At 32.6% G+C, this 17,031-nt stretch overlaps 2 protein-coding genes across 3 annotated transcripts; both read right to left on the reverse strand.

The window, feature by feature from the left end:
* Positions 1–1,008: 1,008 nt before the first annotated feature.
* On the reverse strand, positions 1,009–9,603 carry LOC137396505 (uncharacterized). Of its 2 annotated transcripts, none has more exons than XM_068082806.1 (6): positions 9,389–9,603; positions 8,187–8,324; positions 7,593–7,661; positions 5,412–5,462; positions 4,518–4,605; positions 1,009–1,770 (listed from the first exon to the last, which is right to left on the reverse strand). In XM_068082806.1, the coding sequence occupies exons 1-6, from the start codon at positions 9,540–9,542 to the stop codon at positions 1,506–1,508; spliced, it is 765 nt and encodes a 254-aa protein (XP_067938907.1). In that variant the 5' UTR covers positions 9,543–9,603; the 3' UTR covers positions 1,009–1,505. The 2 variants fall into 2 exon arrangements, with proteins under 2 accessions (XP_067938907.1, XP_067938906.1); XM_068082805.1 differs by having other exon boundaries at positions 7,593–7,784.
* Positions 9,604–12,551: 2,948 nt separating this feature from the next.
* LOC137396779 (uncharacterized) lies at positions 12,552–16,398 on the reverse strand. The gene is made up of 5 exons (XM_068083088.1): positions 16,225–16,398; positions 15,882–16,016; positions 15,445–15,639; positions 14,289–14,397; positions 12,552–13,755 (listed from the first exon to the last, which is right to left on the reverse strand). The coding sequence occupies exons 1-5, from the start codon at positions 16,379–16,381 to the stop codon at positions 13,149–13,151; spliced, it is 1,203 nt and encodes a 400-aa protein (XP_067939189.1). The 5' UTR covers positions 16,382–16,398; the 3' UTR covers positions 12,552–13,148.
* Between the last annotated feature and the right edge of the window lie 633 nt (positions 16,399–17,031).

Genomic DNA, 17,031 nt, shown 5'->3' on the forward strand with positions numbered 1-17,031 from the left:
TAAGTGAGTGAATGAATAAATCATTGAGGGATTAATTCAGTGGGTTAGTGAGTATGTGGTGTGTGGGTATGTAAGTGGTGGTGTGATCTGATCACCTCATTTTGTTAAAAGAGTAACTTTAGGGTCCCCAATGTATTGAGAAATTTCAAATATCACATGCACTTTGATAATAACAAAACATCAAACCAGTGATTCCATTTATGGTTAAAACATATTGATAACCTGATCAACGGTTTTCAGAATATATTGTCTTAGCAGTTCTTACTGATGTGTTGTAGTGGTGGTGCAGGCATGTAAGTTTGTGTGTAAGTTTTGGTAGATGACTGGGTTAATAGAGTGGTTGGTGGGTAGGTGAGTAAATCATTTTTGAATTGGGGAGTGGAATATGATCTAAAGCGTAGGTGGCAAGTGGGCGAGTGAGCACATGGGCAAATAGGTACACGGGCAAACAGTTGAGTGGGGGAATTGGACAAAGGGGAAGTGAGCAAGTGGACAAGTGTTTAAAGGATCAGAGAGTTGAATAATTGGAGGATTCAATGACTGAGTGCAAGTTTTTAGTGCGTAAGTAGGTTGTCTGATCTGGTCACATTCTTTCATTAAAATAAGAACTTTAAGGTGTCCAACACATCAATAAACAACACATCAAACTTTAACAGCACTGTGACAATAATGAAACATGAAACTATTTATTCAAATTTGTGGTTTAAATATATTCATAAACCGAGCAACAATTTTCGGCAACAATACAAACCACGACCTGTTTGAAAATAAGGTTTACTTAGAAGTATTACAAAGATTTATATATATTACAAATTTAGTATTTTATTGTACTTTTTTAAGTTTTCAACTTTTACTGCATGAAGTACTAAAGATGCAATAGCTGAATCTTTAGGCAGCAAGGATTTACTGCAATCAAATAACACAAAGTTCACAACGTTTTGTTGAACTCCAAGTCTAACTATCAAAAGCCGCGAGTAACGAGTACAAGTAAAAAAATAATTTCTGGGAAATTCACATTTTATTCATCAAATTAAATCAGTATGATGGTACAAGTTAACTGAAACACAACATATTGGTACTAATGTTCCCACCACAGTGAGAAAGCAACTCCATTTGGCTGATTATTCCAAATTGATGCTGAGAAGCCAGCTGAACAGAATAGAAAAACATTTCTATAACGCAAAAATAAAACCTTTGCAGTAGTGTAATCATTCACCATTGCCATTCAAATATATTGCCAAACGCTACTTGGAAAATTAGTTGAAAGGTGCCATTTAGTTTCTTTCTAATGTATAGCCTACAATTATGCAAATAAAAATCTCACTTTTTGCATTGGTAATTTGGGATTATAAAAAAATACTACTTTTTGCAAAAATGTGATATTGACACATATTCAGAACAACACAGTTATTTGCAAGATCTAAGTGAATCAACTCAATCTTATCAGATCTATTGCACCTGCTGCTATCCTGCAATTAGACTAGTGTCCATTGTTTGGCAGTTGTCTAAACTATCATGGTTGGCTGAATGACAGCTGGCTTAGCCACAACTGATTCATATGAAGGAGGTTGTAATGATGCTGGGTGACATGCAACAGCAGGTGGAGGAGGTTGAAAAATTACAGGCGGCGAGGAAACTGTTTGATAGGGCGGTGGATCAGACGCTGTATTTTCTTCTCTGGGGGGAACGACTCTATTTGGTTGTTGAAGTTGACTCAATCGAACCTCGGTATTGGAGGAGTCAGAGTTGCTTGAAGCTTCATTGCTTGGTCTGCATAGAAAGATTTCAAGTATATATTTCAACGTAAACAACTACTAACACACATTTTTTCTTTCCTAAAGTTTTTTATCCAGTTAGCTTTGCAGCACTTTGTTTGAAACTAATATTCTAGGTATAGCATTCCTCCGCTTTCAATTTGTCTAAAAAGGGAAGCTAAATTTACTGTCTCTGCCCACTGTAACTTATTGAATTTGGGATTTACATTTGACTGTTTATAAAGTGAAAGAATCCAACTCACACATTTTTGATTAGCCATCAGAAACAGGGCTTTCACACGAGTTTCTAAGAGTACATACTAATGAAATCGATCATAATTGTTAGAAATCAACTTGCATAAAACCTTTTTAGAAACTGTTCATATTTTTTTTATCTTGGCATCTAATATAATATAATATAATATAAATACATATAATGGAATCAATTGCAATTGTTAGAAATTACCTTGCACAAATTAATTTTAGAAACTGTTCGTACTTTTCTATCTTTGCATCTGTTTTTCATGGTTAAAGTTGCCTATTGTCAGGATGTTTTAAAATTAAAATCAATAAAGTTTGATCATCTTTAAGACTCTCAGTGGAAAAATATGTATGAATTATGTCATTAATGGTTTTCTTTACAGTAGTTGATGCCGGTTACTATCCTCAAGTTGAAGTGCCACATATCTCTATTCTGTCTGTTTCTTTGCAATTACAAACATCATAATCACACTTTTCGTTAATCAGAGCATTTGAATCCAATCAAGTTTTTTACTTTAATCTCAAAACCTCCTGGTACTCAGATCATCTCAAGCATAAAAAACAATCACAAATTAAAAAAAATGTCAATAATACTACAAAACTCTATGTCAGTTCATCATTAAAGAACAGGAAAAATTCTATACACGAATCATAGTATGGCTACCAAGTTGTTGTTATTGTCATTAACGTACATGTATATCTTTCCTTACTTAGTTATTTTGCAGTAAACGGCTTAATAGGTACAGAGCTTATGCAATAAAGAAGTTTTTGCAAAATCATTTTGCGCATGCAAGTGCTAAAAATTAATCTGTTTTATCTTCAGCCTACTTGGGTAAATATTAAAGTTATCGTTGTATCTTGTTTTGGGGAAATAAGATAAAAAATGTTTATGTTTTATGGAAAAAAATTAAATAGCAACGACCCAATAAACGCATACCTAAACAGTTTGTTTGCCAAGATTTTCAAAAGTTAAAGCTTAATGGTTTAAAAGTTAACTAATTAAATCTAAATATAAATTCAAGTAGACAAAATTTTAGTATCAAATGTACGAAACGAGTGTATCAGAGATTGACCATACAATCTTTGAAACTTTTTTCTGTCTGTTGTTGCACATGTTCCTAAGACACACTGCACATCCACAAACAACGGATATGATAAGTAGGATGATGATGAACAATATGGTAGGGTTTATAAAGCTTAGTCTACACTGTTGTACTAATTCCATGAGAAGCGATTTTAACAAAAATGATGCTTCAAATAATTACAAAACGGTCAACAAAACTAGTAATAAAAAATTTCTCCTTTTAGTTTTTTCAAAATAGGGGTCACCGCCGCAAATGGTATATTCTATCGGAAAGTATTGTGAGACCATTTGCCAAAGAGATTAGGCACAATAGCTATTATGAGTGTATGCCCTTCCTAACACTGCCAATAGTTATTTTATGACCCAAACCTCTCACCATCTGATTGTATTTGTCAAACTAACTACTACACACCAGCTATTCTCTAGCTTATTGTCTAGAAGACTAATAATCTAACTATACTCTAATTATAGTATGGCTATCAAGTTGTTGTTATTGTCATTAACATACATTTATATCTTTCCTTACTAAGTTATTTTGCAGTAAACGGCTTAATAGGTACAGAGCTTATGTAATAAAGAAATTTCTTCAAAATCATTTTGCGCATGCAAGTGCTAAAAATTAATATGTTTTATCTTCAGCCTACTTGGGTGAAGATTAAAGCTATTGTTGTATCTTTTTTTGGGGAAATATAATAAAACCTTTTTGTGTTTTATGGAAAAAGATTCTCTCGTCAATGGCTTTAAACAACAACGAACAAAAAAACACAAACCTAAACAGTTTATTTGCCAAGATTTTCGAAAGTTATAACTTGAAGGTTTCAAAGTTAACTAAATAAATCTAAATATAAATTCATGTAGACAAAATTTTAGTATCAAATATACGAAACGAGTGTATCAGAGATTGACCATACATTCTTTGAAACTTGTTTCTGCCTGTTGTTGCACGGCTGTTCCTAAGACACACCGCACATCCACAAACAATGGATATGATAAGTACGATGATGATGAACAGTATGGTAGGGTTTATAAAGCTAAAAATCTACAATGCTGTAATTCATTGAGAAGCTATTTTGCTAACAAGAAAGATATGCTTGAAATAACTACAAAACGGCTAGCAAAACTAGCGATAAAAATATCTTCCTTTAGTTGTTTCAAAATAGGGGTCACCGCCACAAAGATATATTCTATTGCAAAGCATTTTGCGACCACTTGCCCAAGAGATTGGGTACAAGAGTTATCGTGAGTGGATGACTTTCCAAACACTGTCAATAGTTATTCTATGATTCAAGCCACTGACCTTCTAATTGTATTCGTCAAACTAATTACTACACCACAGCTATTCTTTAGTTTATTGTCTAGAAGACTACTAAGGTAGTTTAGTTTTCTAGTAGTTTGGTTTTTGGCAATGGCTAACTTACTTTTTATTGCCTCTTCTTGTTTTCATGCACACTCCGATGACAACAAAGATCAGCATTGTCGGAATGAGGGTTGCTGGTGCAATTATACCTGAACACAAAATACAAAAACTGTTATTTTAATGCAAAGATCCCAATTTTTATCAAGCTCCCAATGTCTTTGTTAAAAACTTAAAAATTGTGAACTAAATTAAAAGTTGAAATCAATGTTTTTGCAACAGTTTTTAGTTACAAGCCAAATCAAAGAGTTTGTCACTTAAGCATCAGATTGTTTTTAATTGGTTTAAAAAAGCTTGATAGAAGTTTTTTTTGCTGTGCAAAAAGTTATCCGAGATATAAATGTTAATAAAAACTTGTTTAAGTAGCAAAAAACCCAACATACAGTTTTTATCAAAGTAATCAAAGTTTTAATGATTATTTCAAACACTTATTTCATAAGAAACCGCAAAATATGATTCATCTGAATGTTTATTGTCTCTCGTCTCTTCCGAATTAAATAAAAGAATAACTATCAATAGAGGCACGCACCTTAAATGAACAAACTATCGTATGTCAATAAATATCTCAAATGAACATTATGAATGGAGATTCTATTATAATGGTTCTGTTGTTGAATATTTAATATTTCCATATAAAACTTTTTAAGTAACATGTGCTCTTTCACTGTATTTGTGTCTCTGCTAATCTATATAAATGTTATGTACAATATTATCATGTTTTTCAACGGTTTTGTCTGGACTTGAAGAATTGTTTTGTTAGTGTAAGTCATTGACTTACTGATGAGGTAATAATGTTAACAAGCTTTTAAAATAATTGTTCTACTACATAGTTCACGCATGTGGCATCATTTTTAACGATTTTGATTGATTAATGAGTGAATAGGTTTGCAATACTTACTAGCTCTCCTTCGGATTTCTTTCTCACTATTTCTGCCACCATTTGCTAGCACTAAAACAGAAGTATAAATGATACAAAGCGCTAAAGAGGTTGCCCATGAATACCTTCACTAAAATATATATAAAGAAATTCAACCTTTTTATTGTGAGTGTCTATGCATGCGTGCATGTGAGTGTGTGGTTGGTGTGGTTATAACTGGGCAATGTTATAGTGGTAGTGTAAGCGGTGGTTGTGAGGGTGTGTGGTATTGGTGATGCAGGCATGTGTGTTTGTGTGTTTGTGTGTTTGTGCGTTTGTGATAGTAGATGAGAGATCAATGGAGTGTTTGGTGAGTGGGTAAGTAAGCTAGGGTTGAAATGGAAGAAGGAAAAAAGAGCTAAAATGTGATTGAGCATGTGGGCAAGTAAGCACAAGGGCGAGTGGGTATGTGGGAGAGTGGCCATGTGCAAAAGTCGATGAAAGGATCAGTGGGCAAGTCGAACAGTAGGTGATTAAATGTTTGGGTAAATTGAATGATTGAATGATTGGATGGCTGAGTGCTTGGGTGCATGGTTAGGTGGTGTGATCTGGTCACTTCATTTCCTTAAAATATGAGCTTCAAGGTTCCCAATGTACAAAAATAACTCAAACGCTATGAGCACTATGGTAACAATGAAACATTCAATTGGTTATACCAGTTTATAGTTTGCATAATTTGATAGCCTGAGCTACAATTTGCAGAATATAGGGACTTAGTAGGTTCCCCTTTAACTAAAACGTCTTATTACTGACAAACATTATTTTATGCATTAGAAAAACATTGAGTGGTTTAATGAAGTGCTAACCATAATATATCATTGTGTGATACCAATAAATGTCAGGTGGTAATCTTGATACTTGCATAACAGCTGTCACAAACTAATTAATGACATAATTCCAAATAATTTTGCTAGCCACACATAGGAAAATAGTACTAAATCCTTTCTACGTGAAGCGCATTGGCATGAAGAAAGACACCCTCTTTCAACTTTCAGCTATTTTTAGATGTTTACCTATTGTGCTACTGTCTTAGGCTATCATATTTTTAGTGGTTTAGACACTAGTTAAACACTGGTTCTTAAATAATCTGATTATTAAATAAAAACAAACGTTGAAGAAAATTTTTAAAATTTTGGTAATAAAAAACGCTGTATCATTCTAAAACTGATACCATTATAGGATGGACACCGACAAAACTGTTTATAAATACTTTACAATCTAAAATACCAATTTTTTACAGCAAACATAGCAACACAAACAAAGCAAACTAGCAAACATGTCTGATAAAAACAACTTTTTTTGCTACAATTTTCTCAGAGTTTTTTAAACCATGAAAATTACCCTACGCAAACTTTCAGTAGATTTTATGAGGCACTATTTGTATCTTTCACTCGTTTGCAAATGTCTTCAATGTTCGAGGTCGGGGCAAGTAGGTCTAAAAAAAGAAAAATTACTTAATTATGAAAACTGATGTCTTAGCCTTATACTACTATTATTTTAATTTGCATGATTTAAATGGTGGAAGTTCACTTTTACTGAGCTCAGAAGCTTTACGCAGTAAGTTGTTATAGGAAATAGATTACTAGTTTGTCGGTCTTTAAGTCATGTTATACAGAAATTGTAATGCTGCCCTTTTTTCTGCGTAGTGAAGATTTTGAACAAACATAAAAAGTATAACTTTTACGACTACCAAAAATAGTTCAGATATCTTTAGTTTAGGTCATGTTTAGTGGCACTTAGTTTTACTTGTTGGACTTCAATAAATTAAACTTTATAAGTTTGTCAGAGCAGAATGGAAGTAGTTAATCATTGTAATATTTTCATTTTCACCCTTTTTCCTAAATGTTTGCAACTACTAGCTTTTATTAGAGATCTCCTTAAGTTGAATTTTATAACTGATAAGCTGACATGTTGAAATCTTTAGCATCTATACAAAAGTTCATCATAGTGTGAATAATATACCCATCAGATCATCCCAGTAATCCGAACTAAGTATTTGACAAACAACTGTAGCAGTTTAATACATGCAAACTAAGGTAACCAAGGAAATGGTGTATTGCATGGTTAGTATTACCTCTGGTTTATTAGGTCAAAATAATTGACTTGGTCCTAATCTTGCTTTCAACACAAAGTATTGGATTGTAAATCTGGTTATTTACTTACCTGTAGAACATGTTTGGTCACTTGCTTCTGCTCTTTCATCAAGTTCACAGTAGACAAAGTTTCCTTTGACTTTCCAGTAATTAATATCAGTATATGTTTCTTTAGAGTTTTGATCATATATCACTATTCCATAGGCAATGAGTTCACCATATCGTATGTCGATAGTGCTATCCTCGTAGTAATAATAATTTCCTGTTTTAGTAAAATCAATTGTTAGGGTTTCTTTCTCTATAGATATCACTTCATTTGGAAAAAAAATTGGTGGTAAAGCAAACTCTAATAGGTACACAAAATAGTCTAACAGTGCAACATCTGAAATAATTTAACAGAGCTTTCTTTATTACTCAATGTATCTATGTGTAAACAGGAAAACTGTATCGTGCACAAAATGATATGGTATGGAGATTAGAACTCCTGCTTTTCAACAGAGAGTTGTTAACCAATGCTGTTACAGAATCTGTAAAAACAATTGCAATTCAAAACGCTAGATTAATACTTGCCTTTAAGCAATTTGAACCAAAACAGGCTTTTTGTAGGCTGTTTACAAAGTTTTATCGTTCATTGCAACAGTAAAGCAGAAATTAAGCTTTTTACCTTTACAGTCCCAAGAAAGAATCTCCCAAGAAGTCCAGTCTGCGAAGATATCATTGTGATAATTTTTATTCATTTCTTTTGTTGTTTTATATATATGCCCTTTAAAATGGGACTGTAGGGCTCCACCATATGCCATGTCTTTGAAGAGTATAAAATAAGAAAGTTTATGATAAAGTACTCCCAGGTTCTATAGTGAATACAAACCAACACTTAGGTCCAAGGTTAAACGATTAACCTTCATAAAGTTATATGAAACTTAATCATAAAGTCTTTTTGCTTATGTATCACTTGCAGTGTATGCATTTTTAGTGTTTGAGGTGATCTGACTAACTGGATGTTTCACGATTTAAATTTAAAAACTTGATAGTGACTGAAGTGCTAAAGGAAAACACGTGCAAAATGATGCCATCCACCGTTATTGTTACGATTGTTGATATCAGTCACTAAATCAAAATTTTGGTGAATTTTGTTGCTTTTCCGCCAGTATATTTGCAGCTAAAACAACCTAATGGCACTTTTCAGTGACGTGAGTTTTTTAGCCGCAATTCATTTTCTCAATGTTAATCTTTAAACATCCTGGCAGGCAGACGACCTAAAACATTAAAATCAATCGCATAGTTGCGATTGTCGAGAAGTTACTGTAAGTAGATTATAAGTATACAATGCAGTACATACTTTCTTGTTCCTTTGTGGCTACCAACAAACTCTTACAGATATTGTTTAAGAAGAAACTTGTACGGTGCTTCAAAAGTTTCTGGTCAAATGATATTAGCATTTGTATAACATATTATAATGGTATTGGATATTCGAGGTGAGTTGACTGCAAAATTTTTTGAGATTCAACTTCACAAAATTTTGTTGTTACAAATAGCTTATATTGAGCAAAAATGCCACTATGATGTCTATAGTTGCAAATAAATTGATTCAATAAATACTCATAATGCTACAACTTAAACCGATGGCTGATATCAACTATAGCCATGATCTTAACTAGTGACATCTTTTTATGTTTTGTGAATGTTTTAAGTAAGATCAATGTTATTTGATTTTCTTCTTTAAACATATTGACAGTAAAGTCACCTCAAATCATACAAACAATTCAAAATAATAAAACATGTTGATGCTTTCTAGAAACATCGATTAAAATTTGGTTCAAATTCATCTTTAACAGTTAATTTATACTTGTACAAAGTTAGACTTACATGTTTGGTAGTTCTCTGGTCGATAAACCATCCTAAATCCAAGATTTGAGCCTCTGTACATGCGACTGAAGTGCGCTTCTCCTTTGCCGTCATAGACTCCTGATGCAATTTTTAGTAGAGTTGTAATCCAAATGAAACCAAAAATTATATCCATTATAAAGTTTTTTAACTCACTGCAGCTGGTCCCATGAAGTAGTGTTTTTACTAACAGGCTGCAAAAGAATGGTCTCGCCTGCTTGAAAGTGTGTTGACTTCCAACTCGTGATAGACTATTAGGCATGCATGGATAAACTTTAGGAATCCTTCCTACTTTTTACTGTCACGTGGAATCTAAATGCTCTATTGCACAAGGCCTCTTTTTCTCTAATTTTGTGCACTGAGGTCTCATGAAAAAGGCCATGGTAATCTTTTGCACTGAGGGGTCATGGTGAAGCTTGCTCACATAACTTATATCAATTACAGAAAGGATGTACAATCTTTTAAACATTAGTTAGCAATAGTTATTATAGATCTATGTATTTAAATCTGAGAAATCATCTTTTATCTGTAGGTCTGTCGTGCGCCTAGTTATAGAGATAAAGTTTCTTTATAAAATAAAGGATTTGAACTCAGAACCTATAGGTCTGCAAACAGGCTTGCTAATCCAGTAAACTTTGTGGTTACAATATTATTCAATGAATTGGCACAGCATACTTATTACCCTAGCCAATATGTAGTGTAAACCGATAAAGAAATCCCGGCTTTATCTATAATACTTAAAAAACATGACACAATCTTTTTTCTTCATAGTTGGGAGTGCTGAACAAAACATTGAAGGTTATTTTAAACCTTAGCAAGCATGAAAGTAGCTTTTGTAAACTTTTCTTATGGTTTAAACTTTACAAAAATATTAAGAAAAGCGATTTTATGTTGCTGCGTTGTTGTATTGTAAATGTCTAAAATATTCTTATTTAAAGCAATATATATTTATCTAATTACTTTTAAAATAGGTTTTGTATTTGTGTTAACAGCCAATAAAAGTATTTGTTGTTCCTGAAAAATACAACTAAGTGAGAACAAATATTTTTTTGCGTTTGTCAATGAAGTGAAAAAAATAACCAGGTTATAAAAGTTGTTAATTAACAATTGTATTTAAAAAAAATTATTTAAAAAAATTAAAATAACAGAGAAGCAAATATCACTGTTATCTACATATAAAAACCCATTTGAAATAATTTCAGATCAAAAGAGGTTGGATGTCTCTCAAACTAATGAACTACCAAATGGACATCATGCTAGTGAGTTGACAAACAAAATAGTGCCTCTTGACTGTATTTCTTGTAAATAATTTCACATATATTACATTAAATTAGCAAAAAACTTTGTTGTGTAATGCACTGCAAAGATTATTTTGCCAAGCTACTAAAAAACATATTTGGAAATGCTGTTGGGATGTAACCTTAAAAGGAGAACAATTGGAAAGACAGAAAAAGTGAAATACTTTTGTTTTTAGAAACCAGTAATGATTCTTTACGGCACATTATACTTTGATGTTGCTAGAAAGAATTTTGTTTTTACGAAAATGCAGAAAATCCATTTCCAAATATATTTCCAGTAAATCTGTGGTTCTATTTCTGCGAAACTAGCTTTTACCAATTACTGTAGTTTTTTGTTAATAATATTCTGATGAGAAGTGATTCTATTACTGAGCTAAAATAGCTATGTAGTTTTACAAAAAAACTGTTTATTATTTTAACTGGCTGCTTCATTTAAAAATTAGTTAAGGCTTATTTGACCACACACTTTCTTTTGCGCAAACATATAGTTTATTCCAATACATATTAAACTGCTTAATCATTAGATCAAACTTTAAATGATGAAAGCACAAAAAAGATACTTCTTTAGAAATAGGTAGCCTACTTCAAGTTTTTTGCAAAATGATTATTCTAATATTAAATCAAATTTACTAAAACAAACTCTAAAAAACTATTTTCAGAATCATAACTTTTTATTATCATGAAAACTTTATCATTAATTGTCGAAGCGTTACACCAAGAAAAAATTTATAGATTTTTTGAAAGGCAGGTTTTTCTTGTACTTTGAGTCATCTTCTCTTTGTCCATCAACATGTCAAATAAAGAAAAGATAACTTCTGGGTACCTACTCTAATATAAAGGAAATCAGTATTCCCATGTTTGTAGAAACTGTCAAAACAAATCTAGAATATAATGAGCGAACCCAGTAAATGCAGCTCTCCAGTCTACTTGCTGTCACATTACAACCCAAGGGCTTTTCAAAGTTGCATTGCAGCTTCAAAATGATATTCTTCATTTTAGGTCTTACGTTATATTTGTAATCACTGCTGACTTTAGATTGATTGCATTTTTTTTTAATTTCAAGCAAATTTAACTTACATTCAAGCTATTAGCAGCATCAGAATAGTTTCATCTAACTGCTTTGTGACAAACACTTAGAAAAACTGCTACAATTAAAAACATGTGGCTCATGAAGTCACACTATGTAGGAGTTTAGTGAAGCTAAAATATTGAAGCTATGCAACTGCTGGAATGAAACACTCTTTCGGGATCTGACTAGTTTGACCTTCATAGGAAACTGCTGTCAAATTTAGTGTTGAGTAGCCACATGCTGGTGAGTTCTACCAGCAAGTTTGCTTAAACTGAATAAGTACAGTACCTGGTTCACTAAGTGCAATCTGCATGAGCGATTACTTTAACCTAATATTTTACTAATACTTTTTTAGAAAAGGCAAACAGTTTTAAAGTCTTACAGTCTTCCAGAGTAATCTTTCAATACCTTTCAAATGCTTGACTGTTTTATTAAGTTGGGAAAAATCTTTTGCAATATTCTCAAATACCTACAGTTGTTTGACAGAAAATAAGTCTTTTTAATTGGCATCTTAAAGTTTATTTATCTTAAGCATTGTTGCATGAAATCATTTGAGTGCTTTTTAATATATCTTATGCCTTTGCAATCAAGCAGAGTTTTCTGCATACAAGCAAGCTTCTTTTACAAAGTTTGATTTTAAGACGAATGGTAAAAAGTTAAAGTTTACCAAAAGTGTCTACTATTAATGGGTCTACACTTTGACTTGTATTTTTTAACTACATCACAGTCCAGGTTATGATGCATCACCACAACAAGCAAGTACTTCAAGATAAAATGATGTAAAAGGTTTTCTCCTATAAAAGTGGCATGATACTAGGTGAAAAATTACATAATGTCACCATGACTAACACGTGAAACGCAACTTTAGTTTGTTTATTTAAACTGAAGCATATTCTACTAATGCATATTTGCAACAAATCTGACACCGACATGCATGTCAAATACTCAATGATTGATATCTGTGATAAGAAATTCCATCAAAAACTGACTCTTCACCTTGCCCATGATGCTAAGCAACTGGCACTTCACGCTTTTAAACTGAGTAACACAAATGAAACCGTGTTAATGATATATGGAACATTAGCTTTGGATGACCTAATTACCAGCAGGTATTCATTACCGTGTATATGGTATATTTAAATGACTGTGGAGTATCAAAATGTAGCATAACTATTTACTCAGTCTTTCTACCTCTTTGACCTCTATCAGGTGAATATATAGCAGCTCCAATTGTGTTAATAATGCTCGCAGCTTGACCAATGTTTGGCGTAGACCTTGAACTAATCAAATTGTGGAAAAATAATTGATTTACGTTAGTTTGTTCTGCACTCTGGATAACTGTGCCAACTTGATAAATCAGATTACAAGCCTTATTCTAGGTGTACTCATTTGAAGAGTATGTTTGTGGTGGTGATGAAGATGGATACTGATCCAATGGCTTTTGAGTCTGCGGAGGATTTTGGTGAGTTGGAAGTGGTGGTGCTGATGGCTGCTGCTCTTGTTGTTGGTGATTGGAGAACCCTCCGGCAGGGTTGCTTTGAAGTGCAAGTCTTGGAGTCAGATTCTGTGAATTGTTTGGAAGAGGCACTGAAGTAAATTGACTCTTGTTATTTGTGGTTGAAATAGCACCTGGTTGGTTGGTATTGAAATCACCGCATGCATGGAATTGTTGTGGTTGATGATCATAAGAATTGTATGCAACATTTTCATAAACTTGTTCTTGGCTTTTTCCATGCTTATTATAATTGGCATCACCTGCACTTTGGAGAGAAGGTTGCTGAGAAGCAGAGTATCCAGTGTTTGAAGTAAATTGCTGTGGAGCTGCTCCAAAATTAGCAGCATTATGTTGACCTGGTGATAGATGTGAAGGAGGAACATTCCTAGAGTTTGCTTGTTCTGCAGAGGGAGCTGTTGGATTTAGTCGCCGCAGCCTGTCAATTGTTCTCTGTAGTACCACAGGTGTTGAAGGCAACTTAATTTTTCTTCAAAATAAAATGTGAAGCTCTTGATTAATTTAGTAAGTTATCCATATATTGCTAAAGTACTGAACATTTAGTAAATTAGGATAAAACTATTAACATACCTGTTATACATGTACATGTTTATAAAAGTGGTCACAACATATGTAGAAATTGACTTTGATATACCTTGCTATAAAACAAAAGTACTTGATCATTAGAGATTCGATTTGAAAAAAATTATGTCGTTTAAGTGAAACTTGAATGAGCAGCCATTCTATAATACTAATAAATTTCAGAGAATCAAAGAAGCTGAAAAGCATTGGCTACCTCTAAATTGTTTTAGTGCAAGTATTCATACATTATCAACGGAGAAAAATACATTTCGTTGTGTGATAATTTTGATAAGTTGTACTTGAATTTTTAATGCTTTCTAGAATACAATTATTGTGTTAAAGTTGAAGAAAGCTGTCTGTTTTTCTTTTAAAGTAATAGCCACTAACATTAGAAAAACTAAACAAGTCGCAATAATATCTTGCCAGCTATGAAATACTTACATCCAGCCACACTTCTTTGCTAAGACCACAATTCCAATAGTCAACCCAATGAGTATGATTGGTACCAGAACTGCCACAACAATGGTTCCTGAGTCAGCCCCTGGTAGTTCTGCAAAATTTGACAGTTTTAAAATTTCCAGTGCGCTCTGACCATAGTGTGTGACAATAATTTTAAAGCAGTGAGTACACAGTTTCAGATTATTAAAATACTGGTTTAGGAGCATAATTAAAAATGTTAATTTCACAATCCTTTTGAACAGTAATACTATTTATTGTTAAAACTAATTCAATATGATATAATTATTAATTATTTCTTTAGTTTCTACATATACTGTGAAAGAATGATGCCATATTGAAATAGGATAATAACAAATTATACTATGCGATGCCATGCTGTGATATGATATGTCATGCTAAGATATGCAAGGCCACATTATGCTATTAATGCAATTATATGTCATATCGTTCCATAAAAAATACCATAAACATGGAATAATAGGATATTAAAATAAAATAGGATACCATTAAGTTTACCAATACTATATTTTACTGTACTATATTACATTGTACACCATACTATAAACCCAACCATACTGAAATTCTTACCATAACACACCATGCCAGACCATACCATATTTTAAAACATACAATACCATAAGAAAATATAACATAAACATAATATTCCAATAAATAATATAATGTATTATAGTATAATATATTACATTATTCTAAATTACCACTTATTTTACAGTATAGTATATTATGCTATATAGCATTACATATTTTAAAAAGTGAAAATTTAGCAGCAGGTCGGCCCAAGCTGTGCTAGTAAATTATTTCTAAAGTATTTTATGAAGCTGTGAATAGTTACACAAAGTAGTTGTGAATGCACTGATGAAAATGGCTACAATCCATTTCAACATTTGCTCGTTTTATATTCTTTACTCTTTGAAATTCGGTTTGCATGTCTTAAGCTTGTGTGTCCAGACTATCTTTGCTCAGTTGAAAATAATTTGCTTTCCGGCTACTTAACTTTGCTTTTATTAAGGTGTCGACCAATCCTGTAGAATTTAGTAATTATGAGGAAAACACTGATAATTCACTATCTGCATTTAACTATATGAATTTCACAATCTGTATTCATTTATTTACTTACCTTTAGAACACTCGTGTTGATAACTCAAGGCTTCATCATCAAGCTCACAGTAAATAATTTTCTCTGGTACTTCGTAGAAGTGGTTTTGGTCCATGTATACTTCATTTTCATTTAGGTCATAAATTTTAACCGCATAACCAAACCAGTCACCTGGATTCAGCTTGTTGTCAGTGTGATCATAAAAATAGTACTTCCCTGCAAATAAAAATAAACAAATTATTATTTCATGTAGCGGTTACTAAAAATGTTTTTTAAAATTTAGATTTGTATGTTCAAAGCCGATGTGTGCAATATCTTGATAAATGGGAAATAAAATACTTTGCCAACAAATTAGATGCATACTGCTTATATAAAAACCTCCATGTAAATATTTATGATTTAGGTCAAGCTAAAGTTTTGAAGAGCTTCAGGTCAAACTTCAGCGCAGCCAAAAGTACCTTTTGAGTCCCAGGATAGACTTGACCAAGAACCTTTCTCCTCTAGAAACATTTTATAGTAAGTTTTGGCATCATGCTCTGAAGTATATCCAGCGTAGTTCAACTTTGCTGTCAATCCTTCTCCTACGGCAGAGTCTGCAGTGATATAAATGCAGTTGATTCAAGTTGTTTATCCAAAGAAGGTTCAATACTTTAGTTTCTAACAACGTTTTAAAATGGCTACCCTGCTGGAAATATGCTAAAAAGGGCATGATTGGAATTTGAAAGCCCATGCCTAATCCAACTTGTAAGAACAACAAGTATGCACTAAAATATCTGACCTTTAAAGATGTATAGCACTTACACTTCTTGTACTTTTGCGGGCGATATATGAACCTAATGCCTCTCTCACTATATTGATGAACGTAAGAGAGGAGTACCTTTCCTTTGCCTTGAAACACTTTTCCGTCTGTGCTGGTAAATAATAAAATTATTACAAAAATTAGGTGTAAAATCAACATTTCAGCTTAAGAGACAAATCAACAAACCACTAATCGTCAACTAGCTTGAGCTGTAAATATTGCATTGTGCTTAGCCTTTTCAGACATGCACAACTCGCTTGTTGCAAAACAAGGAAAAACTGTCCAAGCATGACATTACCAAAGTGATTCATAATTCCTGTATGCGTATAAAAACCAGTTATAAATAGAAACTGTCTAGTAAAATTGTCACGTTGCTGAAAAAGAAAATTATATTTGAGATATCTTGTATAACATCATCACTTAAATTTAATTATTGCTTTAGTAAGCTTCTACCATTATGAAGCATAATTTATAATTTTTTTTTCAAATCTTACAACATAATCTCTATTGATACTGTCAGAAACTCAACATCATTAATGAATGTTGGCAAGAGATTTCACCGGAGCGTTATATTAGTTTTAAACTATTTGTTGAAATGTTATTACTAATAGCGCAGACCTCATGCAGCTCTGACTGTCAAGCAGCTATTTGATGTAAAATTACATTTGGAGAAACTGACAACTGTAAATATATGAGTGCTTTAAAAGGTCTGTGGCTGCTACACAGCTTTTTGCAGAGAAAAACTACACAATGAGGTGATAACTTGTAAGAGAACATGACGTAAACGGAATCATATCACGTATGACTAA

This window comes from Watersipora subatra, chromosome 5 (genome assembly GCF_963576615.1).
Source record: "Watersipora subatra chromosome 5, tzWatSuba1.1, whole genome shotgun sequence".
Taxonomy (NCBI): Eukaryota; Metazoa; Bryozoa; class Gymnolaemata; order Cheilostomatida; family Watersiporidae; genus Watersipora; species Watersipora subatra.